The 26,803-nt window shown below is 34.7% G+C and overlaps 1 protein-coding gene across 13 annotated transcripts in view; it reads right to left on the minus strand.

Annotated features, from left to right (window-relative positions):
• The window catches only part of COP1 (COP1 E3 ubiquitin ligase), a 267,302-nt gene that overhangs the window by 33,858 nt on the left and 206,641 nt on the right, over positions 1-26,803 (minus strand). For all 13 annotated transcript variants that reach the window (XM_033198878.1, XM_033198882.1, XM_033198877.1 and 10 more), the window contains 3 exons: positions 21,586-21,703; positions 20,516-20,640; positions 18,856-19,016 (listed from right to left, as the gene is read on the minus strand). In XM_033198878.1, the coding sequence (XP_033054769.1) occupies positions 18,856-19,016; positions 20,516-20,640; positions 21,586-21,703 (404 nt within the window). The remainder of the gene's footprint in view (positions 1-18,855; positions 19,017-20,515; positions 20,641-21,585; positions 21,704-26,803) is intronic.

The following is a 26,803-nucleotide window of genomic DNA, read 5'->3' on the forward strand; positions in this document are numbered from 1 at the left end:
ACTATAAAAAACCTGGAATGGCTATGTTAATGTCAGACAAAACAGACTTTGTGATCAAAAACATTATCAGAGACAAAGGGACATTTCATAATGATAAAAGAGTCAATACACATCAAGAAGCTATAAAATGTATATATGTATGTACACCAAACAACACAGCATATGCCAAAAAAGCAAAAACATTTGCAAAGAGAAATAATTAATTGAACAACTAATGGTTGAAAATTTCAATACCGCCACTCTCGCTGATAAATCAACCAGAAAGAAAATTAGGCAGAAATAGGAAAACGCAAATCACTATGAACCAACTTGAACTAACTGACATTTATAGAGCAATCCAACTAATAAAATCACATTATTGCCAACTGCACATGAAACTTTTACCAAGGTAGAACTATATTTGAGACTATGAAACAAACTTTAAACTTAAAATGCAGATACTTGGAGAACCCTCAAATTTGGATACTAAACAACACACTTCTAAATAATACAAAAGCTAGGGGGATGGGGAGATTTGTTAAAAGATAAAAAATTACAGCTAGATAGGAGTAGTAAATTCTAGTGTTGTACAGCACTGTAGGATGACTATAGTTAACAATAATATATAGTTTCAAATAGCTAGAAGGAGAATATCAATGTTTCCAACACAAAGAAATAATAAATATTCTTTCTGAGATGAGAAATATGGATATGCTAATAGCTCTGATCTGATCATCATACATTATATGTATTGCAATAGCCCCGTGTACTCCATAAATATATACATTATGTGCCAAACAAATAACCTAAAGGTCAAACAAAATATCAAGGGAAGTTATAAAAAATTACAAACTGGATGAAATTAAAAATTACAGGGCTAGTATATCTTAAGTACATTTCTTCTGGATGTGCTTTATTGGAAGTAGTGAAAACTGGCAGTAATAAAGGAAGGCATAAGCAACAAAAAGTTTGTTATACGCTCTTTCTTCATTAACATTTCATCTCAAATGCTGAAGTAACAACCATTAAAAGTTCCTCTTGCATGGCTGATGTTAATTTTTCTCTCAAAAGGAGTCTTAACAAATGAAACTAGAGTGAAGAGCAGTTATCTATCACTCTTTCTGCCTAAATGTGAACCTCCAAAATATCTAAAACATTTTCAAAGAGAAAAGAAATGGAGGAGGATAAGGAAATAAAATTAAGTGTTAAGAAATTATGTACTCTAGGGCTGGACACAGAGGTTCACGCCTATAATCCCAGCACTTTGGGAGGCCAAGGCGGGCGGATCACGAGGTCAGGAGATCAAGACCATCCTGGCTAATACGGTGAAACCCTGCCTCTACCAAAAATACAAAATATTAGCTGGGCATGGTGGCATGCATCTATAGTCCCAGCTACTCGAGAGGGTGAGGCAGGAGAATCACTTGAACCCGGGAGGCGGAGGTTTCAGTGAGCCCAGATTGTGCCAGTGGGCAACAGAGCGAGACTCCGTCTCAAAAAAAAAAAAAAAAACAACAACAACTCTGGCAACACTGAATACTACTACTTTCAATGAATGAATTCATATGGTTTTTCAAAAATTTAAGTTATGTGCACATATAGGTATACATTAAACACTTGCAAATTTGGAAGAACAGAAACAAATACTTCTATTTTCCTAAAAAATGTGACTACAGACTTATCCTAGTGAATCATGCTATTTTATAAGGTAAGATTGTTACTCTAAATAACACATCAAATAAAAATACACATACATTTTAAGCTGTTATTGGATGGGGAGAGAAAACTAGCAGGTCAATTTAATAAGGTAATTTCTTATCCCTAGGACCTCATATTCAGATTGGAATGCATTCACTCAATTAAATATGCCATCTACTCTATTAAAAACAAATACACACAAAACTTATTGCCTAGAATTCCGAGTCAGTTGGAGTATTCTATTCAGGAGATATCTTTGATGAGAAGAATCTGGGAAGTCTCAGGTCAGAATTCAGGTATATTTTTCAGAAATAAACGAGAAAAACTCTTCTTATTATTTGAAATACTACATTTGAATCACTTCAGAATATGAGGAAGAAAACACTTAAAAAGTGTCAGTTATTAACTTATAGTCTACATAACAAACATGCCTTCTAAATTTTAAAAGATTTAGGATGAAGGTGTTTTGTTTTTATACACAGCCTTCATGATGAGGTAAAAACATCTAATTAACAAATAGTGCAGTAAAACTGTTTTCCCATTTATTTTGAGAAAGATGAGAACTGAACCTTAGGCACCGAAATGAAACAGAAAAAAGAATCTGACTGAAAAGCACCCATGTGTGTAACTGCCCACTCAAAATGTAGTCACTTTATTTTCTTAACAAATGATCTACTAAGTTTTCCATATAAGGCTCTTATTATCAAGATTACTACACCAAAAAACTTATGTGGTAATGCAGAGACATAAGTAATACCATAGTGTACACTACAGGAATTTTTCATTAATAAAAATAGCAAATATAAAAAATAAAAATAGCAAATGTATAATAGCTCAATACATTTTTCTTTTTTACCTATATCACACACAAATTTTATTTCATATTCTTTTACATTTCTTATTTATCTATTTTTTTAAAAAGTTTTAAGAGATGAGGTCTCGTTCTATCACTCAGAATACAGTGGAGCAATGATAGCCCACCATAACCTCAAACTCCTGGGCTCACGGGATCCTGCTACCTCAGCCTTCCAAGTAACTGGGACTACAGGTGTGTGCTACCATGCCTAATTAATTTTTAAAATTTTCTTAGAAATGGGGGTTTCACTATGTTGCCCAGGCTGTTCTTAAACTGCTGGACTCAAACAATCCTCTCATCTCAGCCCCTCAAACTGCTGGGATTACAGGTATGAGCCACTGTGGCCAGCACATTCTTTTTTTTAAAATTCTCTATAACCACACTCAGAATCGAACACCAGGCATATTCATTATTAACAGACTGTGAAATCATACACAAATTATGGATATAGTCCTTTCATTTCAAATTACAGATATTTTACCCAAACAATGCTTTCTAAAAAGCTGACATTAAAAGGTGAACATGTTTTTTTATTTATTCAAAGGTGGAAATTAATAATCTTGGCATAATCTCATAAAATATATGTGTAAAGATACCTAGCTGACATACATAAGCCCAATTCAAAATTTATTTTCATAAACAGATCTAATAGTCTTAGATGGGGAAAAAAATATGTCTTTATAATCTTATTTACCTGTGAGGTCATTAGTGATATTATTTGTGACATTATGGGCAGATTAACATCAGTGTTTATGAAATCATTCTCTTTTAATTATGCATTAGCAGATAAATGTGGAATTCTTCACTACAACTGATGTGTTCTACATACAACAGATGTACATTGTATAAATGTGATGTTATGTAAATTAAAGTTTGCCTACAGCCAAAAATCTCACTTGAGTTTTACAACTTTGTGAGGAAGTCTGGTATTATTTTCCTCTAAGAGACAAGGAAACAAGAGAGGCAAAGTTACTTAAGGTTATAGACTCTGTCTTCCTCACTTTTTAATTATCAAATAATGGACATGAGGAATCTAGACTGAAAGGAGTAGACAAGAAGAATTAAAGCAGTAAAATAAAGAGCACCTAAACAACTGTGTGGCTTTTTTCTTTTTTTCATTTTAAGTCTACCAAACTAAAAATTAATAAACTTCTAAGTAAGAACAGGCAACTAACATTTGTAACTTTAATTAATTTATTTTTTAACATTTGTAACTTTTAGTAATTAGTACACCTAGTACAATTTAATTTGCAGCCTTATCAGGACAACTTGTCAGATTACAGACATTTTTTGAGCACTGATTTTTAATCACTAACATTTAACCCCTTTTAGGAATCTTATAAAAGCTATAAACTCTCTTCCTAGTAAAACACCCACAAGGAAATGAAAAACTTTTTCATATGATTTCAATTGGTAAAAAATGCCCTGAAGATCCCTGTGGAGTAAGTGTCCCATGAATCTCAAGTTAAAAATTTTTACTAGAGAAATCAAAGAGCCCTAAAGAACTGTAACGTGTAATCAAATGGTGTAACTGCTAATCTAATGTCCGCATTTGATTTAAGAAGGGGCTTAAGAAAAAATGGTTTAGTTCCAGAAAATAAACCACATCAACTAACTCATCACCAGTTTGAAGTGTGAGAATTACTATCTATTCTATTTATTCATTTTACTATCATTATTAATACAGCAGTGAGAAGTGTGCTAATTCAGGCAAACACTTAAAAACTACAGTTATATATTAGGAAATGTGAGTGCCTCTGCATTGATTCTTTCATTTTACATGTAGGTTATGTTTGTCCAATAAAAACTTCAGAGCAATGTTCCAAAGGAAAAAAAGAAAGCATTAGTCTACCGTTTTTTTAAATCTATAATCTTTCAAAATAGTAACTGATTAGTACAGAAGTTCTTTACTAGAGGAACATGACAGATATTATTAAGATGCAATATAAACTAAAATGTAGTAACATTCTATTAACCTGTGGCAGCAAAAAGTCTACCTGAACACTTGCTGACAATGTAACATTGCCAAAGTTAATGTAAAAAAGAATGTAAACTGAGCATGGTGGCACACATTTGTAATTCCAGCTACTTAGGTAGCTGAGGAATGAGGATTGCTCGAGCACAGGAGCTCAAGAGCAGCCTGGGTAACATAGACTCATCTCAAAGAATAAAAATCTTAAAAAAACATAGTAATTACAGAAACAGTACAGTAAGAGTGAAATAACAGCATGAAAACAAGAGGTTCGAAATATATTTTAGTGAGGTTTTTTACAAATAAATATTTTTTTCCCTTATCACTGCTATTTGTAAAATATTCGTATGTTAGAACCATAGTCCTTAAGGGCTAATGCAATTTGTTCAATAAGGATTCCTAAAAATAGTGACACAAAATTCAGTATCTCTCAGAAAATTTCCTTTAGGAAACTTTTTGTCCTATCTTCTCAATATCAAGAAAGTTTGTATACCGAGGTGAGTTATGCTGAATTGGCAGAGGGGTTCTTTCCTTAGGATTAAGTAACATCCTAGAATTGGAGGTAATTATTCCATCTGTAAATCAGTCCAAGAGCTGAATTAAGAGGTTAATAATGAAAACCAGAGTTTCTCAGACAGCATTTTGGTGAATCTGGCATGCATGGAGTAAAATTAGGTTTAACTTATTAATGTATATACATTGTAGTCTTACTGTAAGCATAAATGGTCTTACAAATGGCCACTGAGCAATAGCAATCTAGTATACAATGCCTTCAAATTAAAGAAGATGAAAATGAGACTCAGACATGTTAACTGACTTACCTAAAATCAAAAAAGCTAATTAACGGCTATAAACCTAGAGTTCTCATCCCTCTAATAAGTGTAGATCCTGTTAACCTCAAACTATCTCTCAGATTCTTGGATCAAAGTAAAAACGCTGTAAACAGTCCCTCTCTACTGCAGTCTACTCTATGCACTGTCTGCACTATTTTGGTTTTGTTTTGTTTCCTTTCTTTTTTACTACTGGCAAGCTGTGATATTTTTGTTTTTCAAAAATGTAAACTAAAAAAATCACACAACAAAAATTGATGTCAATTAATCTGTTTAAAGTTCTTCAGAGTTGCACAGGTAAGGTTCAAGATGCTTAACACAGTCTAGAATGATCCCTAAAAATCTCTCTCCCTAATCTATTTCCAGCTTTATCTCTCATCAGTCCAATTACATCCTAGTAGCCTCTAAACAACACTGCATTTTTTCAAATTCTCAACTCTTTGCACATGCTGTTTCTTCTGACTAGAAACATCTGAAATAGATTTGAATAATGCAAGCAAAACTCAATGCAAAATAGGAGGATGGGGTGCAGGTTACAATTTTAATTTCTCAATTTTTACCCATTAATTTATTAGTAGTAGTAGCTACTATTTAGTGAAAGCTTAATATGTGCAAATGTTCCATATGAATAATCTTATTTATCTCCTAACAACTCTTTGAGGTATTTTAATTAGTGGTATTACCTTACTTCAGAAATGAGAAAGTAGACTCAAAGACAGGATAAGGAATATGCCCAAGGTTTCACAGCTAGTGACAGAACCAGGGTTTATACCCAGATCTGAGCTACATGCAACTATCAATACATACACATGAATTATCTCTCTTTATGTCATCCTCCTCTCTTCCTTCCCTACAACCAATGCTAGCATAGTAAGATAAACTGGAAGTTTAATTTTCTGGGAAGTAAAATAACAATATATATCAAGAGCTGAAAAATTTTATATCCTTTAATCTAGTGCTTTTTTCCCCAACTTATAAAATTTTATATCACTAATATAATAAGATAAAAGGGGGAAAACAACCGGCCCCCAAATACTGCAAACTTAGAAATGAGAAAAATTAGAAGCAGCCTAAATGTTTAACAAATAGTAACTGATAATATATTTAAATTCTACCAAAATTACGAAGTAAGGTTAGAAAATGCTATAGTTACATGTATGAAGTTAGATACAAAAAATATACCCACATTGTAAAACTATTTTTTTAAAAATGTAAGTTGACTGGAAGGACAAATATCAACATTAACTACAGTTCTGTTCAGGAGGTAGAATTACAGGCCAATTTTCTCTATTATTTATTTTCTAACAGTTCTCCATTAGTGGGGAAAAATATAATACTCTGAAGCACAGATGATGCAGAGATTAAAAAAAAAAAAAAGACATTGGGTTTCCTGAATGAGATGTAACTACAGTTAGAGGGTCTAAATGCTAAAGATGTTTCTGCTTGGTTAGACATTACTGTATGTATGTATGAAGAAAGTCTGTGGTAATTTTGATTTGACTCTTCTGATACATAACTTTTATAATTTAGTTAAGCATTATAAGATGAAACTGAGCCAGGTGTGGTAACTCACACTTGTAATCCCAGCACTTTGGGAGGCCGAGGTGGGAGTTTGAGAGTCCAGGGGTTTGAGAAGAGCCTGGACAGCACAGCAAGACTCATCTTTAAAAAAAAAAAAAAAATCAGCCAGGTGCGGTGGTGCATGCCTGTGATTCCAGCTATTTGAGAGGCTGTGATGGGTGAATCACTTGAACCTGCGTGGTCAAGGCTGCACTGCACTACAGCCTGGGTGACAGACCAAGACCCTCTCCCCACAAAAAAAAAAGAAAAGAAAAGAAAGGCCCACAAAGAAAATCCCCCAAAATTGCATAATTCAAATGCAATTCATGCAAAGAACCAAAATTTCATACTCATTTAAAAAAAATAATTGACAGCTGTCAGTAAGAAACATGACACCTAAAGGGCAGGTAGGAGATCTTTTCCTAAGGATTTATTCACACCTATTCAGAGCCAACAGTTTCATTCTTAGTAACGTTGGCTGATGCAAATCTCTGTATCTAAAATATACAGGATATATAAAAGCTTCTAAGTTATCTATACTTCTGATACATTTCATTTGATAGGATAAATATACCTTTAAACAATTTACTAATATTATCCCCCGCCCCAAAACCTTCCCCACTCCCATCACCATTAGTTATATTAGATGTGTGAGTTTGGAGTTCATATAGCATTTAAACAAAGACTAATAAAAAACCAAAAGCCAGAACCCACAACCATTCTGAAGTTATTACTGTTGAAAAATGACCCTTTTCTCTCTCTCTTTTTTTTTTTTTTGAGACAGGGTTTCACACTCTGTCACCCAGGCTGGAGTGCAGTGCCACAATCTCGGCTCACTGCAATCTCTGCTTCCCGGGTTCAAGCGATTCTCATATCTCAGCCATATCAGTAGCTGGGATTATATGCATACGCCAATATGCCAGGCTACTTTTCATATTTTTAGTAGAGACAGGGTTTTGCATGTTGGTTAGGCTAGTCTTGAAATCCTAGCCTCAAGTGATCCACCTGCCTCGACCTCCGAAAGTGCGGGGATTACAGGTGTAAGTCACTGCACCTGGCCAACCCTTTTCTCTATATTCCTAAAATAATGATTTGGAAGGACAAAATGAAAAGGAATCAAAAGTATGTAACACCATGAATTTAATGTATAAAGGACAATCATGCACTGGATAAAATAAATGGTTTTCTTCATTCTAAGATGACTGGGAAACTGTTTTAACATAGTAGATACTCTGATGGAGAATGTAAAGTCTACATGATAATTGGGCTTTCCCTACCAGTAAAAACAGTGAGATCTCCATAAGGGATCTTAGAATTTGTTTTGCTATCAATGACATAGCATGCATTCTATTAGTAAAGGGAAAATCAGTTGTCAGATCTCAAAAATCCAGTGAAATGTAAAATATGTAGAATTAGAAGGTCTCAATCCTTTACAAAACAAAAAACTTTGAGGAAATAAGAATACTGGTAATAAACAGGGACTTATTGAACTCTGAAGTAGCAAGGCTAATTTGTTAATTGGGAAAGGTATAACTATTTTATTCTGTTCAGAATATAAAACTATTTTTAAATGCAAATACCCATATAAGTCTCTACAATAATTACTCTTTTATTTTTTTGAGACAGAGTCTCACTCTGTCGCCCAGGCTGGAGTGTGGTGGTGCAATCTCGGCTCACTGCAACCTCTACCTCCCGGGTTCAAGTGATTCTCCTGCCTCAGCCTCTTAAGTAGCTGGGAATAGAGGCGTGCACCACCATGCCTGCCTAATTATTGTATTTTTAATAGAGACAGGGTTTTACCATGTTGGGTAGGCTGGTCTCAAACTCCTGGCCTCAAGTGATCCTCCCACCTCAGTTTCCCAAAGTGCTGGAATTACAAGGTTGAGCCACTGTGCCCGGCCTCATTTATTCCTTCTTATTAGTTGATATTTTGGTTCAATTTGCACCACCATAGTCCTCTATTAGTACAAACATTACGGATGATCATGGGAATACAGATTTGGCTGGTTAGCAAAAAATGATAAGGACATATCAGTATTAGTTGTGAAACTTAAATTATCCTTGGCTGCTACAAAAAAGAATTATATACATTCAGTTACATATTCCGAATCTGACAAAAATATTTAGATAGCTCGTAATGAAATAAGACATTTAACTTCATATTTATCAGGTGGTAACACTACCAATAAGTTCCATGAGGACTTTTTTTTGAAAGTTGTAACACGTCTTCTTAGCAATTAAAAGATAAACTCTTGTATCTCCTAAAACAAACAACATTTGGAATGCTGTGAGAGAAATAAAAAACACTTAAAGCAAAATCAACTATTAGTACTTTTTTTCTCCCAATCTCTGGAAATCAGCTCACAAAGATATGTTTGGTGAGTCATGGAGTCACTGCTTCAGATATTTAGGATTTAAAACAATAAATTATCAAAAAGGAACTGAATCTTGAAGTAGGATTTACTTTCTATACAACCCATTCCCTAAAGCTTTCTACTTTTATCAGAGAGCAAAAGATCCTAAAGATAAATAAAAGTATGACCAACTGCTTATTTAATTCTCTACAATGTGTAAAGACTTTATCATTTAAACCAAAAGATTTAGATTCATTTTCTGCCCTCGTATTCATCTTTTAGTTGGCGATCACAATTCAAATAAAGAATCTGTATTTTCACCCCACTAAACTGCTTATCTACAGTTTAAAAAAAGACTAATGCAAACAGGCACAAAGGCTTCTTTACAGCAATTATAACAGACTGGCTTTTCTTCAATCTACATAATCAAATTATTCTAGTGTTCAGCAGTAATAACCTTTTTATTTTCCTGGGAATAGCTGATGTCAACCCTGATAGCTTTATTTGGGAAACAGGTGAATAAAATAGAATTTAAGAATATGAAATAAAAAAGGCAAAAACCCTACAAAGATCACATCAATATAGGAGCGTGTCATGAGAACAACAGTGGTTATATGTGAGACTGTAGAAGTAAAATACAAAAAAAAAATTTTTCTTTTCTCCAGATAGGACATTTTAAAATTAGTAAAAACACTTTTTTCTTAAGCAACTGCCATCCATTTTCTCAGCCAAAAATACATATTTTTGCTTAGTTAATTCTGCTTTCAGTATTTATTAAATCCATTTTATTCAATTTAGAAAATAATCATGTTTTTCCATTACATACACTTCAGCATATTAAACCAATTCAAATAGTATTCATCAAAAGCTTTTAACTAAAGGAAATAATATCCAATATTCACTTTCCTTCTTTCTACCATCACTATGAAAATTTGGTAGGGATTACCAAAAGATAAACATTAGAAATCAAACTCAAATCCCTTCCCATCTCAAAATATTTTGGATACTTTTTGGCATGGTGAGATTATAACAAAAATTACTGTTAGGTTAATGGCATTAATTCATAATACACTCTCAATTTAATATTATTTCTTTTCTTCCCTTAAAAAAGGCAGGACTAAAACCAAAAACAGCAAGTAGCTTAAAAATTGGCATCAATTCTATGCTTCAAGATTGGCATACACAGAACACTCTTTTTAAAAAAAGATTAAATGAGGAAGAAAAGTTAAGAATCATGCTAATATAGGTCAAACTCTATTACAGAAATATAAAAATGATACTAATTAAGAATTTAAAATGTCAACTAGCAGACCCCATAAATCATATTTTGTTGATTTTATTATAATGTTCACCATAAAGTATCTAATGCAACAAATGTTTTCCCAGAGGCTGTCCACACAGTAGTGGACATAAGGTTAAAGAAAATGTATACTTCATATAATTTACTTAGAGAAAAAAATTACTAGGGTTGCCTCAGTTTTCTACCACCTTATTTCCTTCCTTTATTTCCTTCCTTTTCTACTTCCCTACCCCACTCTATTCCGTATACTGAGGGAAGAGTGGGGCACTGAGGAGGCGATGGGAGTCTTCCTAGAAGTCAGGGTCCATGCTCAGAATCTTCTTTCTTTCTACTCCCAAGATAGACAAAAGTTCATTCAGATTGGCCCTCTTCCAGTCAGGGAAATTTTCTAAAGGGTTATAAACAATCCAGTCAGAGGAAAGAATAAAAGAAAGGAAAGATAAAAGGAAGAAGAGAAACAGAGTTGAAGGAAGGAAGAAAGAAAGAGAAGAAGTTTCTATGTTGTCTTCTCACCATTCACTGAAGAATTTAAGATAAGAAATATCTTTACAAGTGTGGTAAGTTAGTATTTTTTAGGAGTAGCATTTTTTGATTAATACAAATAAAAAAGAACATATCTTACTTTTTTGGATTTGTTTCCTCCTGAGGTAGGTGAGGGATTAGCAAAACCTAACAGACATTAGGTATTCATAATTGTAACTGTTTCTGCTAGCAGATGCTTAAGAACCATTTCGGTTTCTTGGTTAGGATGTATAATAAACTTTCCCCAGTGGTAACATGATTCATTTGTTCCCAAACGTGATTGTTCATATACTTTCCCAAGGAGACCCGGTGAACTTTTCAAAATACAGATCTATACCCTCCTTCTTCCTCCCCCAAAATATATTTTCATGGGTCTAAAAATAGAATTGCTTTGTTAATTGTTTTTGAAAGAGCCCAAGGGTTTTCTGATTATCAGTTTTGAGAACTATTGGTATAAATAAATGTTATTATAGACATCTTTTGCACGTTAATGAAAGCAGACTGGAATACAGTATTGCACGGCTTCTCAAATGTGCTTTACTTTTCTAGTTTACTGAAATCTGATGTTTTACACACCCCCAAAAAAAGTTACTAAGAAGGAAAGGATTCCTGTCTTAGATAAAACTTACATAAATTTGGAAAGTAGATATGTCTTCAAAAAAAAAAAAAAAGACTGAGTTGTGAAATGTCATAATGTGATGGAGAGGGGAAGGGAGAACATAATATAAATCTAACAAAAATATTAAGCCAATAATAAACACGCCTACTTCCTTGTAGTTGCACACATTTAAAAATTTTTGTTGCTTTTGAAAATAGGCAAAATGAGCTGGAAATTATATCCCAAGGGGCAAAATGGTAATTTTGAAGTAATTATATATGTACATACGAATGGTTCATGTCAGCAAAACTGCTTTTCTTAAATGGCAATTGATTATTACCATTTAGTTTCAAGTGAGCCTATTAGATATTAGAAGTATCTCCCAACTCCACTACAGCATTTCTTTAGTTCCAATTAATTACCATTTAATTATGCAACAAAAAAGATAAAGGTCAAGCTTGAAGGGTTCTATCATTCATTACAAAAATTACATATTAATTATGCATTATGTACAAACATGCTGTGTAATGCTGGGGTAATTAAAAATATAATACTAAGAGCACACATGTATCGCTCTTGCTGTGTATCAGGAACTCCTCCAAACGTTTTACGTGCATTACCACATTTTAGCATTATAACAACCCTAGAAGATAAGTGGCTATTAGTATCAGCACTTTAGAGATGAGGACACTGAAGCACAGTGTGGTTAAGGAACTTCAGCAAGGTCACACAGCTGATAAGTGGAGAATCTGAGAGATTTCAACCTGGGTAGCCTGGCTCTGCTCTTACTCAAAATACTATGATGTCTTTTTTTGAGGAGTTTGCAGGTTACATGAATGCAAATACAGTACAAGATAGTATATTAATTCATTCAGCGAGTATTTTTAAAGGCCAAGAATCAGGAGAAATTTAGGTAAGCAAAATATGTGCTTAAGAACACAAAGTTTTAGTTCAATGCTTCAGAACAGTATTTCATCATATAAAAAAAAAGTTTTGTTAGAAATAAGAACAGAGAGAATAAAATTTAATGATATAACTGAAAACAAAGGTGCATAGTTATAAATCTCCACAGAAAGTATTATAGCATAGTTGATGGGTTCCCAAGCCAAGTTTTGCTGCACTTGGTTTCAGAGAGGGAAATTATGAAATCTGTTATCCTGATCCCTGCCTCCCCCAACCCCAAAGCTACAGAAACTTTTAATATGATTCCTGGTGTCTCAAGCCACAACAGAAAATGTCCACCCTAATGACCACTGCTTCTTTTCCAGAGGATAGAGTGTACTTTTTGGGGTCATTTCTGAAGAGCTAAAGGAGTAATACGTACTTTACAAGTACTGCCTTTTACTATTAGCTATCTACTTAGGATTGGTAAGTAGGTAAGTATGTATGATATGGTTCAGAGCTGACAAAACAATCGGGTATCTGCAGCCTCAGCAGAAGTTACTATTGACTCAGGGTCTACCCCCAACAAAAATATTGTGTCCCTTTACACAAGCATCATCACATAGAACAAATATATTCATTTGTATACTTATAACACTTCATATTTCATTCCAGTAGTTTCAGATAAGAGTCATGTCACAGATTCACAGATATAGAACATTATATAAGTTCCTTTACCTAACTCCAGTCTCTAGATAAATCAATGTTAATAAAAACGGTAAGACTTTCATCTGGAATCTTTTTCTTTCTGTGTAAGCATATCCTTTAAGGTTTTCTTTAGTTTAGGTTTGCTGATTGAAAATTTTTCAGGTTTATTTATTTTAAAATGGCTTTATTTTACCACTGTCTAGAGATTTTCACTGGACATAGAATTCTAGGTTTGCAAACGTTTTCCTTCCCACACTATCTTGTTTCACTGTCTGTTGGCTTCCACTATTTCACTGAGAAGTTGGCTGTCAGTCTGACAATATTTTCTCTCTGCCTTCTTTCAAGAATCTCTCTGGGGAGGCCAGGGAGGAAGAAAAAAGAATCTCTCTGTGGGAAAAGACAGTCTCTTCAATAAATGGTGTTGGGAAAATTGGATATCCATATGCAGAAGAATGAAGCTGAGTATCTCACACCATATACAACAATCAACTCAAAATGAGTACAGGCTTAAACATAAGACTGAAAACTGTAAAACTACTAGAAAACATAAGGTAAAAGCTCCATAATGGTCTGAAAAATTTTTTGGCTACAATCGCAAAAGCAAAAATAGACAAGCATGAATGCATCAAACTATCAATATAAAGCTTCCTCACAACAAAGGAAGAGAGTGAAAAGACAACATATGGATTGGGAGAAAATACCTGCAAACTATCTATCAGTTAGGGGGTTAACCAAAATGTATAAGAAACTCCAACACGTAAACGGCAAGAAAACAACCCACTTAAACAGTGAGCAAAGAATCTGAATAAACACTTCTCAAAAACAGATATACAAATAACAAACAGGTATATGAAAAAATGCTCAATATCATTAATCATCAGGGAAGTTTAAATTAAAACCACAATGAGATATCACCTCATACCAGGTAGAATTTCTACCATCAAAAAGACAAATGACACTTGTGAAAAGGGGTGTGTTAAAAAAAGATGAAAGATAACAAAGCGTTGGCAAGAATTTGGAAAAAAGGGAACTCTTGTAACATTGTTGGTGAGAATGTAAATCAGTACAGCTTTTATGAAAAATAATATGGAGGTCCTCAAATGCTAAACACAGAATGGCAATATGACCTAGCAATCACACTTCTGGGCATTGAATCCCTCTTCAATTTCAAAAGAGTTAAAATTAGGATACTGAAAAAAACGTGCACTCTATTATTCATTGCATTATTCACAACAGCAAAGATACGAAATCAACCTAAGTGCCCATCAACAAATAAATGGATCAGAAAACATGGTATACAGCTGACCCTGGAAAAACACAGGTTTGAACTATGAGGAACCACTTATATGCAAATTTTCTTCCTCTTCTGCCACTCCAGAGAAAGACCAACCCCACCTCTTTCTCCTCCTTTTCAGCCTACTCAATGTGAAAATGAGGATGAAGACCTTTAAGATTCACTTCATTTAATGAACAGTAACTATATTTTCTCTTATGATTTTAATAATATTTTATTTTCTCCAGCTTATGTGGGTTGTTTATGTTATTGGTAAGATTTTCAGTCAACAGTAGGCTATGAGTAGTTAAGCTTTTGGGTCAGGGAATCAAATTATACCTGAATTTTCAACTGAGTGGAGGGTCAGTGCCCCTTGTCCCCACGTTGTTCAAGGTTAAACTGTATATAATAGAATACTATTCAGCTTTACATGAACCTGGAGGACATCATGCTAAGTAAAATAAATCACATACAGAAAGAAACACTGCATGATCTCATTTATATGTGGAATCTTAAAAAATTGAACTCAGAGAAATGGAGAATAGAATGGTAGTTACCAGAGGTGGGGGATGGGAGTGGGAGGATGCCAAGATGTTGGTCGAAGGCTACAAAGTTTCAGCAATTAGACAAAAAGAGTAAATTTTTGAGATGTATTGCATAGCAGAGTGACTGTAGCTAAGAAAAATGTAGTGGATATTTCAATATTGTTAAAGGAATAAGATTTCAAATGTTCCCACTACAAAAAAAAAAAGCATGTGAGATGACAGATATTCTCATTAGTTTGACTTAATCATTCCATAATGTACATGTGTATGAAAACACCGCACTGTACCACACAAACACTTACAATTATTATTTGTCAAAAAGAAAAACTGATGGCTTAAAGGAATGAAAATGACTCCTCTGATATGGTTTGGTTGTGTCCCCACCCAAATCTCAACTTGAATTCCCATATGTTGTGGAAGGGACCCGGTGGGAGGTAAATTAATTACAGGGGCAGGTCTTTCCCAAACTGTTCTTGTGATAGTGAATAAGTCTCATGAGATCTGATGGTTTTAAAAAGGGGAGATTCCCTGCAAAAACTTTCTTCTCTTTTCTGCTGTCATGTGAGACATGCCCTTCACCTTCCACCATGATTGTGAAGCCTCCCAAGCCACGTGGAACTGTGAGTCCAATAAATCTCTTTCTTTTGTAAACTACCCAGTCTTGACTATATCTTTATGAGCAGTGTGAAAATGGACTAATACAGAAAATTGGTACCAGAAGGGGGGTGCTGCTGAAAAGATACCCCAAAATGTGGAAGTGACTTTGGAACTGGTTAACAGGCATAGGTTGGAACAGTTTAGAGGGCTCAGAAGACCAGAAAACATGGGAAAATTTGGAACTCCCTAGAGACTTGTTCAATGGCTTTCACCAAAATGCTGATACTGATATGGACATGAAATCCAGGCTGAGGTGGTCTCAGATGGAGATGAGGAACTTGCTGGGAAATGGAGCAAAACAGACTCTTGTTATGTTTTAGCAAAGAGACTGGTGGCATTTTGCCCCTGCCCTAGAGATCTGTGGAACTCTGTCTTTGAGAGAGATCATTTAGGGTATCTGATAGAAATTTCTAAGCAGCAAAGCATGCAAGAGGTGACTTGGATGCTGTTAAAGGCATTCAGTTTAATAAGGGAAATGGAGCATCAAAGTTTGAAAAATTTGCAGCCTGACAATGTAACAGAAAAGAAAATCTCATTTTCTGGGGAGAAATTCAAGCTGGCTGCAGAAATTTGCATAAGTAACAAGGAGCCGAATGTTAATCCCCAAGAGCATGGGGAAAATGTCTCCAGGATATGTCAGAGGTCTTCAGGGCAGCCCCTCCCATCACAGGCCCAGAGACATAGAAGGAAAAAGTGGTTTCCTGGGCCAGGTCCAGTGTTCGTATGCTGTGTGCAGACTAGGGACATGGTGTCCTGTGTCCCAGCTGCTCCAGCCATGAATAAAAGGGGCCAACATAGAACCCGGGCCATGGTTTCAGAGGGCGCAAGCCCCAAGTCTTGGCAGCTTCCATGTGGTGTTGTGCCTGCGTGTGCACAGAAATCAAGAATTGAGGTTTGGAAACCTCTGCCTAGATTTCAGAAGATGTATGGAAATGCCTGGCTGACCAGGCAGAAGTTTGTTGCAGGGGTGGGGCCCTCATGGAGAACCTCTGCTACAGCAGTACAGAAGGGAAATGTGGGGTGGGAGCCCTCAGAGTTCCTACTGGGCACCACCTAGGCAAGCTGTGAGAAGAGGGCCACCATCCACCAGACCCCAAAATGGCAGATCCACTGAAAGCTTGCACTGTTCACCTGGAAAAGCCACAGACAATGCCAGCCCGTGAAAGCAGCCAGGAGGGAAGCTGTACCCTGCAAAGCCACAGTGGTGGAGCTGTCCAAGACTATGGGAACCCACCTCTTGCATCAGCGTGACCTGGGTGTGAGACATGGAGTCAAAGGAGCTCATTTTGGAACTTTAAAGATTTGACTGCCCCATTGGATTCTGGACTTGCATAGGGCCTGTAGCTTTGTTTTGGCCAGCTTCTCCCATTCGGAATGACTGTATTTACCCAATGCCTGTATTCTCTTTGTATCTAGGAATTAACTAATTTGCTGATGATTTTATAGGCTCATAGGCAGAAGGGACTTGGTTGGTCTCAGATGAGATGTTGGACTTTGGACGTCTCAGTTAATGCTCAAATGAGTTAAGACCTTGGGAGACTGTTGGGAAGGCATGATTAGGTTTGAAATGTGAGGACATGAAATTTGGAAGGGGCCAGGAGCAGAATGATATTTTCATTCTAAAAATAGTTTCCAGTTCTCAGTTAAAATTTTCAATCTTGTCTTTCATCTTGTAAGCATGCTACTTTCAAGCTGTCTGATAACTCCAATATTTAGAGTTGCTGTGACTGTTTCTACAGTCTGTTGCTGAGGCTGGTTTAATTCATGCTGTCTTATCTTTTACTATGTCTGTTTATTTTTTATTGTGCCCTAGTTATTGTAGTTACAAAACTGAAAAAAAAAAAAAAGCACTTAGATGATCTTATCTTTTTTCAGAGAGGATTTAAGTTTGCATCCTGTGGATATTAGCAATCAAGGGTCACCTCAATTCAATTTCAGAGACTGATACGAAGTTCAGATGCAATCTCTACGAAGGCTTATCTTCTGGCTTCCCCTATAATATACCCCTGTGGGGACTTAAAAAAAAGTAGTCACTCACACAATGTCAGGCACTGAGCTCTAGTCCCTGCAACCCTGTGAAGCTAGTATAAGTGCTTTTACCCACCCCACCAAAACTGACAAATGCTCACAGGGGAAAAGCAGATTCAAAAGCCAGGGTCACAATCCAAATCCAGTAATTGTGTCTTGTCTTGTTTGCTTTCCAATGCTTTCAAACAGGTTCTTGTTTTTAAAATACATATATTTGGTCCTACTTTTCTAATTTTACTTGGAGGAAAGGTTGGTCCAAATTACCTAGTCTGTCAATTAGCAAATTTTAGGACAGCAATAGAATATATCTAATTAAAGTGAAACTATACCTGAAACTTGGATTCTTAAATTACATATCAAGTCAGAATTTTGTGAGAATTTTATTTTGTCAAAAATAAACCCAACTAAGCACCTAAAAAGCTATTTTAAAAATACAAACAACTCATGTTTATACAAATCAAGATAGTAACAAGAATTTTTTTTTATATAACTTATGAAAAACCTTATACTTTAAAACATAAGTGAAAAGTTTGAGGCAACTTCTCTTCATACAACCCAGTAGTATAACTTTCTCATCAATAAACTAAATATGCTTAAATATTCATATATACATGTATTTTGCAGAAAGCAATTCTACTTTGAAATAGTATTTAATTAGAGGACCATATAGGCCACTCTCCTTTACCCGCACCAATTCTTTTTCTCCTATTAAAATACCAGCTCAATGTTTATCAAGCATATACTGCACATAATCAATAAAGAAGAGATGGAATGTGTATTCTGGAGGATTTTCCAGTCTTACAGAAGAGATATGAAGAGACAATAGGGTAATGGTTATAACTGAGATATGCACTAGATACTATGCACTAGATGCTATGGGTCACAGAGGGACACGATGACACCATGACATTGCTCTATTACTGTGCATTTCAGTCACTACCTAAAATGCCTATTGTCTTTGGTGACACATTACAAAGTTTTAAAAGTAGTACATACCACACACCAATTTATATTTTAAAATTTAATCAAACCCTGTGTATACATAATGCATAATATGAGATCCCAAGGTGAAAAAACTGATATGAAAACTTACCCCATCTGGTAGTGCCCTCCAGCACACAGCACTAACAAATTCATTTGTATCATCTTCTTTTCGGTCTTTGTCCAGAACACTTTTGACTGTATCAAACTTAAAAGTTAACAAAGTCTTAGAAAGTCCTTTATAGTACAGGTAGAGAGAGTTATTCTCACTTCCTGAAAACAAATAATAATAATAATAATATTTTAGAATAGGAAAACTTGGAATTAGGACATCACATTCTAATAGTAATTATCACCCAAAGTTTTAGCTCAAAGATCTTTTATGGTCAAATTTGAAAGGCTAGATTACAGGACTCATTAGAAATCATGTAAGAAAAGGATTCTTGGACAAAAGCTATACTTTACTAATCTAAAGAAACAATCAATGTTAAATGATACAACAATATTGATAATTCTGAGACTAAAATTACCCTATAAAAATCATTTATATAGGTTGGTACAAAAGTAATTGTGAGTTTTGTCATTACTTTCAACTTCTGCACCAAGCTAATAGTCTATAGTAGAACCAGATATAGGTTATTATAGCAAGAATCTGAAATTATATTTAGAAAGATTTCCACTTAGGTAAAAGAAAGTGGCAACACTTACATAGGCAGATTTTAATAGCCTACACAATTTATTTCCATTTCTCAGTATAGGAATTATTTGATTAATGGTCTATGAACTGTATTTTTGAGCCATCTATTAAGATAGGATAATTGGGCCGGGCGCGGTGGCTCAAGCCTGTAATCCCAGCACTTTGGGAGGCCGAGACGGGCGGATCACGAGGTCAGGAGATCGAGACCATCCTGGCTAACACGGTGAAACCCCGTCTCTACTAAAAAAATACAAAAAATTAGCCGGGCGAGATGGCGGGCGCCTGTAGTCCCAGCTACTCGGGAGGCTGAGGCGAGAGAATGGCGTAAACCCGGGAGGCGGAGCTTGCAGTGAGCTGAGATCCGGCCACTGCACTCCAGCCTGGGCGACAGAGCGAGACTCCGTCTCAACAAAAAAAAAAAAAAAAAAAAAAAGATAGGATAATTGTTCCAGATATTTGCTTTGGCAGTCTCATACATATGCGGAGAAAGTCAACTTTGCTGAATAAAGGCCAAGTCATTTAAAAGTATGATCAAAGCTCATATATTCAGGCATTAGATATATCAGAGCATTTGAATAATATCAAATTTGATTTTTCTATTTCTTATTTAAATTTGTATAAATTATCAACAATAAAAGTCCTAGAATAACAGATCAATACTATGCAAATAGATTACTTCATGGAGAGAACAGCAGATAAGGGAAAATGAATATCAAGCTTAAGAAGACACATAACGTCTCCAAAATTAGAAATATTACTAACAGAACTTAACCTTTTCTGTCTCCTACGCAGTATCTAAAGAATTATGTTATAATGGAGAACAACTACAAAACAGTTAAAAATCAGGTGTTCAGGTATTTGAGGTGTCCAGGGTTTGTACACAATAAAAAAGGGAAGGACTAATGCTCTTCTAGTACAACACAAAGACAATAATGTGCTGGGGCATCACGTCTATTATACTATCTTCTGAGTGCACAGACGATTTCTTAACTTAATATTTAGTCTATTTCCCTTGAGTTCAATTTCAGTAACAAATACCTGCTAAAAAGTTCCTGGAAACGATGATTTCACTTACCACAAGCTATATAATCTCCATTGGAAGCCAGGCCTACAAAGTTTTTTTCATTGATATGACCCTTGAAGGAACGTAGGCAGTACGGTTTCCCTACATTCCACAGTTTTAGCTGACTGTCTGTAGAGCTGAGGAAAAGTACAAAGAGTAAGAACATATTTAACATTTCTTGACACGAAACTCATCACTACTAATTAGAGGCAATGCAGTTTGCTGGTTAAGAATGCAGTCTCTGGAGCCAGACTGAGTTAGAATGTTCATCTGTCAGCCAGGCGTGGTGGCTCACGCTTGTATTCCCAGCACTTTGGTAAGCCGAGGCAGGTAGACCACTTGAGGTCAGGAGTTCGAGACCAGCCTGGCCAACACGGCTAAACTGTCTCTACTCAAAATACAAAAATTAGCCGGGAGTGGTAGCACGTGCCTGTAGTCCCAGCTACTTGGGAGGCTGAGGCAGGAGAATCACCTGAACCTGGGAGGCAGAGGCTGCAGTGAGCCAAGATCACGCCACTGCACTCCAGCCTGGGTGACAGAGCGAGACTCTGTGCCAAAAAAAAAAAAAAGTTTTCTTTTCAACATTGTTTAAAATCACCATGAAATCACAGAGAAATGAACATGTCAGTGTAAAAGCCAACCAAGTAATATTTAAAACCAAAAATAATTCTACTATACTGCAAGTAGATAAAATATACAATAACACATTAGTTGACTTTAATAAAAAAAAAACTTCTCATTATATTGCATCAACTATGTTGTTTATCTCTTTTTAAGAAGCAATAGCTAAAATCCAATCTGAAGTTCAAATGCAATTAAACACAGGAGGATGAGATAAGGGGGGAGGGTATATAAAAAACTAGTATCTTCAGGATTGTATCCACAATTTACATATAGAAGAGCACAATACAGACCAGAATCCACACTATCTTAATTGGACAAGATAAAAAAAATACTATTTAAGAAAAAGCACGTATACTCCAAGATTATAGTTTACATACATCCTCAGTGACATTACAAACTGGTAGGTCTAAGTACAGAGCTCTGTATTAACCTTAACCTCTGAGGAGAGTAATACTCACGCAGAGACAATTTCCTCACCACTCACAAACTTTGCGTAAGAGACTGCTTTACGGTGTCCTTTGAATACCATGATTGGCTGTTTAGTGTTACGAAGATCATAGTAGTGGACACAGTGATCTAAAACAAAACAAAATTAGATAAATGTAGTAAACGCGGAAATGAAAAGCAAAGTTAATTTTAACTGGTTTTTGTTTTTTTCATTAAAAGTTTCACATAGAATGTCTAATCTCTAACAGCCAGAAAACAAAGGAAAAGGAAGTCTTTTCAAAAATAAGACTGGCTCTAGAAAGAGAGTATTAAGGGGTCAAAATAATTGGAAACTTAATAATCAATCTATGTTTTAGTGGCGTCATTAAAAAATGTTAATATAAACATTATGGGACATCTGTATAAACATAATGCCATATAATCTTATTTCCCACATTTGCTTTAAAAAATTATTTAGACATATTTTGTATACAATGCACACGCTCAAAATATTGCATGCGATTCAATGATCTTTACTACATTTAACCAGCAGTTCAACCATTACCATAAATCAGTTTTATAATATTTCTGTACTCCAATAAGATCACTCATTTGACATCCACCATCATAGGCAATCTCTATTCCTGTCTGTTTCTATCACTAATTTCTATGATAATCTTTATTATTTCCTTCCTTCTGCTTGTATTCAGTTAGCTTTGTTACTCTTCTTAAAGACAGACACTTAAGGATACACAATTCTCTATAAACATTGCTTTGGCTGACACCACAAATTGTGATATGATGTGTTTCCATTTTCATTCAGTTTAAAATCCTTTTACATTTCCTTTGTTATTTCTTCTTTGACTAATGGGATATTTAGTAATGTGTCATGTAATTTCCAAATACTTGCAGATGTCTCAAAGTAACTATTGTTGATTTTTAATTTAATTCCATTTTGGTCAGAAAACTGTTTTGTATGTCTCCAATCATTTTAAATTTATTGACTTTTTTTCAGTCTTAAATATGGTCTCCCCTAGAGACTGTTTAAAGCTTGAGAAGAATGTATGTTCTTCTACTGTTGGGTGAAGTGATCTCTGGATGTTTGTTATGTCAGGTTGACAATGTTATTCAAGCCTTCTATAACTTTGCTGATTTTCTGTCCAGTTTTTCTATGAAATATCGAAAGTGGAGTATTTTTCAACAACTTCAGTAAAATTATCTACTTTTCCCTTATATACTGTAGATTTTCTTTTCATGTATCTACAAAAAGTTTGTTTTTAGGCGTGTTGATAATTGATGTATCTTTTCACTATTCATCCTTTTACCATTATAAAATGTCTTTGTTTCTAGTACCGGTTTCTACTCTAAGTATTTTCTGTTTGACCTAAATATAGCCATTCTACCATTTTTGTTGATTACTACTTACATGGTGTATCTTTTTTCATCCTGTTACTTTAACCCATTTGTGTCTGTGAATCTAAAGTCTATCTCTTGTAGACAGCATAAAGTTGGATTCTAATTTTTTTTGTAAACCCATTCTGCCAATCCCTGAATGTTACAATGTTCAACATACTTACATTCAATATATTAATAGGTTGCACATCTGAAATCCAAAAATCCCAAATCCTTGCTTTTGGAGTGCCAACATGACAATCAAAGTTCCAAATGCTTCATTGGAGCATTTCAGATTTTGGATTTGAGATGCTGAACAGGAAGTACAATAATGCATACTTAACAATGGAGATACATTCTGAGAAATGTATCATTCAGCAATTTTGTCATTGTGTGAACATACAGTGTACTTACACAAATCTAGATGGTACACACTACTACACACTTAGGTTATATGGAATAGCCTATTGCACTCCTAGGCTATACACCTATGTATCACGTTACTGCACTGAATGCTGTAGGCAACTGTAACAATGGTAAATATTTATGTGTCTAAATATAGAAAAGCTACAGTAAAAATACAATATACAAGGTAAAAAATGGTACACACCTATACAGGGGATTTACTATGAATGGAGTTTGCAGGACTCAAAATTGTTTTGGGTGAGTTAGTGGTAAATGAACATGAAGGCCTAAAATGTTAACAGTATACCTAGGCTACACTAAATTTACTATAAAAAAGTGTTCTTCCATCAGTAAAAAACCTTACCTTACTGTAATTTTTTAACTTTATACACTTAATTTTTTAAGCTTTTTGACTCTTGTAATAACACTTAGCTTAAAACACACATACATTTTACAGCTGTACGAAAGTATTTCCTTTTTATATATCCTTATTAGTTAAAAAATTAAAACAGAAAAAGCTTTTTAATCTTTTTTGTTAAAACCTAAGAAACAGAAAATTAGCCTAGGTCTACACAGGATCAGGATAACCACTATCACTGTTTTCACCTCCACATTTTGTTCCACTGAAAAGTATTCAAGGGTAATAATATGCATAGAGTTGTCATCTTCTCTGATAACAATGCCTTTTTCTGGAATGTCTCCTGAAGGGCCTGAGGTTATTATATTGTAACTTAAAAAAACAAGTGTAAGAAATACACTCTATAATAATGGTAAAAAGTAAATAATAAACAAGTGTATAGTCGTTTATTATCTTTATCAAATATTATGTAGTATATGTAATTGTATGTGCTAGACTTTTTGAACATGTTTTAATTTTTGTGAGTATATGGTTGGTATATACACTTACATGGAACATGAGATGTTTTGATACAGGCATGCAAAGCTTAATAATCACATCATGGAGAATGGGGTATCTACCTCAAGCATTTATCCTTTGTGTTACAATCTAATTATACACTTTTAGTTATTTTAAAATGGACAATTAAATTATTATTGACTACAGTCACCTTGTTATGCTATCAAATACTAGGTCTTACTCATTCTGTGTATTTTTTGTAGCCATTAACCACCTCCACCTCCCCCAACAGTCCAACTACCCTTCCCAGACTCTGGTAATTATCCTTCTACTTTCTATGTCCATGAGTTCAACTGCTTTCATTTTTAGATCCCACAAATAAGTTAGAACCTGTGATGTTTGTCTTTCTATGCCAGGCTTATTTCACTTTACATAATGATCTCCAGTTCCATCCATGTTGTTGCAAATGACAGAATCTCATCCTTTTTTTTTTTTTTTTAATGGCTGAATGGTATTCCATTGTGTATATGTACCACATTTCCCTTATTCAATCATCTGTTGATGGATACATAGTTTACTTCCAAATCTTGGCTACTGTCAACAGTGCTGCAAAAAACATGGGAATGCAGACAGCTCTTTCATACATAAGTTCCTTTCTTTTGGGTATATACCTAGCAGTGGGATTGCTGGGTAATATGGTAGCTCTAGTTTTAATTTTTTAGGAACCTCCAAACCATTCTTCAGAGTGGTTGTACCAATTTACATTCCCACGAACACTGTACAAGGGTTCTCTTTCTCCACATCTTCACCGGCACTGGTTTATTGCCTAACTTTTAGATAAAAGTCATTTTAACTGGGATGAGATAATATCTCATTGTAGCTGTGATTTGCATTTCTGATGATCAATGATGTTGAACACTTTTAAATATACCAGTTTGCTATTTACACATCTTCTTTTGAGAAATGTCTATTCAAATCTTTTACCCATTTTTAAATGGATTATTAGATCTTTTTTCCTACAGAATTGTCTGTGCTCTTTATATATTCTGGTGATTAATCACTTGTCAGATGAGTAGTTTGTAAATATTTTCTCCCATTCTGTGGGTCGTCTCCACACTTTGTTGACTGTTTCCTTTGCTGTGCAGAGAAGTTTCTTAACTTGATATGATCCCATTTGTCCATTTTTGCTTTGGCTGCTTGTGGGGTATTACTCAAGAAATTTTTGCTCAGATCAAAGTACTGGCGATCTCCCCCAGTGTTTTCTTGTAGTCGTTTTGTAGTTTGAAGTCTTAGATTTAAATCTTTAATCCACTTTGATTTGATTTTCATATATGGTGACAGACAGAGGTCTAGTTCCATTCTTCTGCAAATGGATATCCAGTTTTCCCTTTGGCATTTATTGAAAAGACTGTCTTTTCTCCAGTGTATGTTCTTGGCAACTTTGTCAAAAGTTGAGTTCACTGTAGGTGTGCTATACTTTTATTTAACTGGTAGCATAGAATTATTTACACTATTATCACTGCAAACATGTGAGTAATGTCTGCACTATGAAGTTATAATGGCTATGACAACGTTAGAAGTTTAAAATTTTTCACCTCCATTTTAATCTTATGGGACCACTGTCATATATGTGGTCTCTCATTGATTGAAATGGCATTATACCTTGTATGACTCTACAATGTAAATATTCCAAAATAAAAACAAATTGAAATCCAAAACACTTCTGGTCCTCAGCATTTTGGAAAAAGGGTTCTCAACCTGTATATGGTAGAATTTTTACCTGCAATGTTGCTATTTTTTTTACATTATTTGCTCTTTTATGCCTCCATTATTACCTTACTTTGTGTTATACAGATATTTTCTAGTGTATCATTTTAGGTTTTAGTAAATTTTAGAAGTTATTTTTCATAGTGGTTTTTCTGGGGATTACAATTGGCATGTTGAATTAAAATAACCTAGTTCAGATGATCACTAATTTAATTTCAATACTGTAACAAAATTCTGCTGCAATATAGCTCCAGCTCCTTTCCCCCTCATCCTCTGAAACATTACGGCCATACATACTACATCTTTCTATGTTATATATTCATCAATAGTTTTAGAATTACTATTTTAGTCAATTGTCTTTCAACCCTTTTCCAGTTTAGAAAAAAGAAAGTGCAGTTTGCTGCCAAAGTTCATTTAATTTTACATAAACACTCTCTTCAAGGCTGCTGCAAATCTGACTGAATTTTAGTGTGAAAATAAAACATAAAACTGTTCTTGGGAGTCATTTCTAAAGAGAACTAACATCAGAATTGTCTGAATCATCAGAATCATCTATTTCAAAAAAACTGGATTCATCAAATGAACCTCTGGCAAGCAAGTATTTGAGTACAATGTTAACATCACGCATAAGAATGTTATGTTTTCTAGGATTTGACATTTTCAGCGACTTAGTAATTCTCTGCCAAATTTTCTCAATTTTCATTTGTGTAAATGGAAATACCACTACTAAAAACAGAATGTTATAGATAGAATGATGTCTGTTGTTTCCAAAGTTGATATACTAGAGTGATGTAAAAATAATAATAAAAGCGAGATACTTCGTGACAAAG

The sequence above is a fragment of the Trachypithecus francoisi genome, unplaced genomic scaffold (genome assembly GCF_009764315.1).
Source record: "Trachypithecus francoisi isolate TF-2019V2 unplaced genomic scaffold, Tfra_2.0 Lachesis_group5, whole genome shotgun sequence".
Taxonomy (NCBI): Eukaryota; Metazoa; Chordata; class Mammalia; order Primates; family Cercopithecidae; genus Trachypithecus; species Trachypithecus francoisi.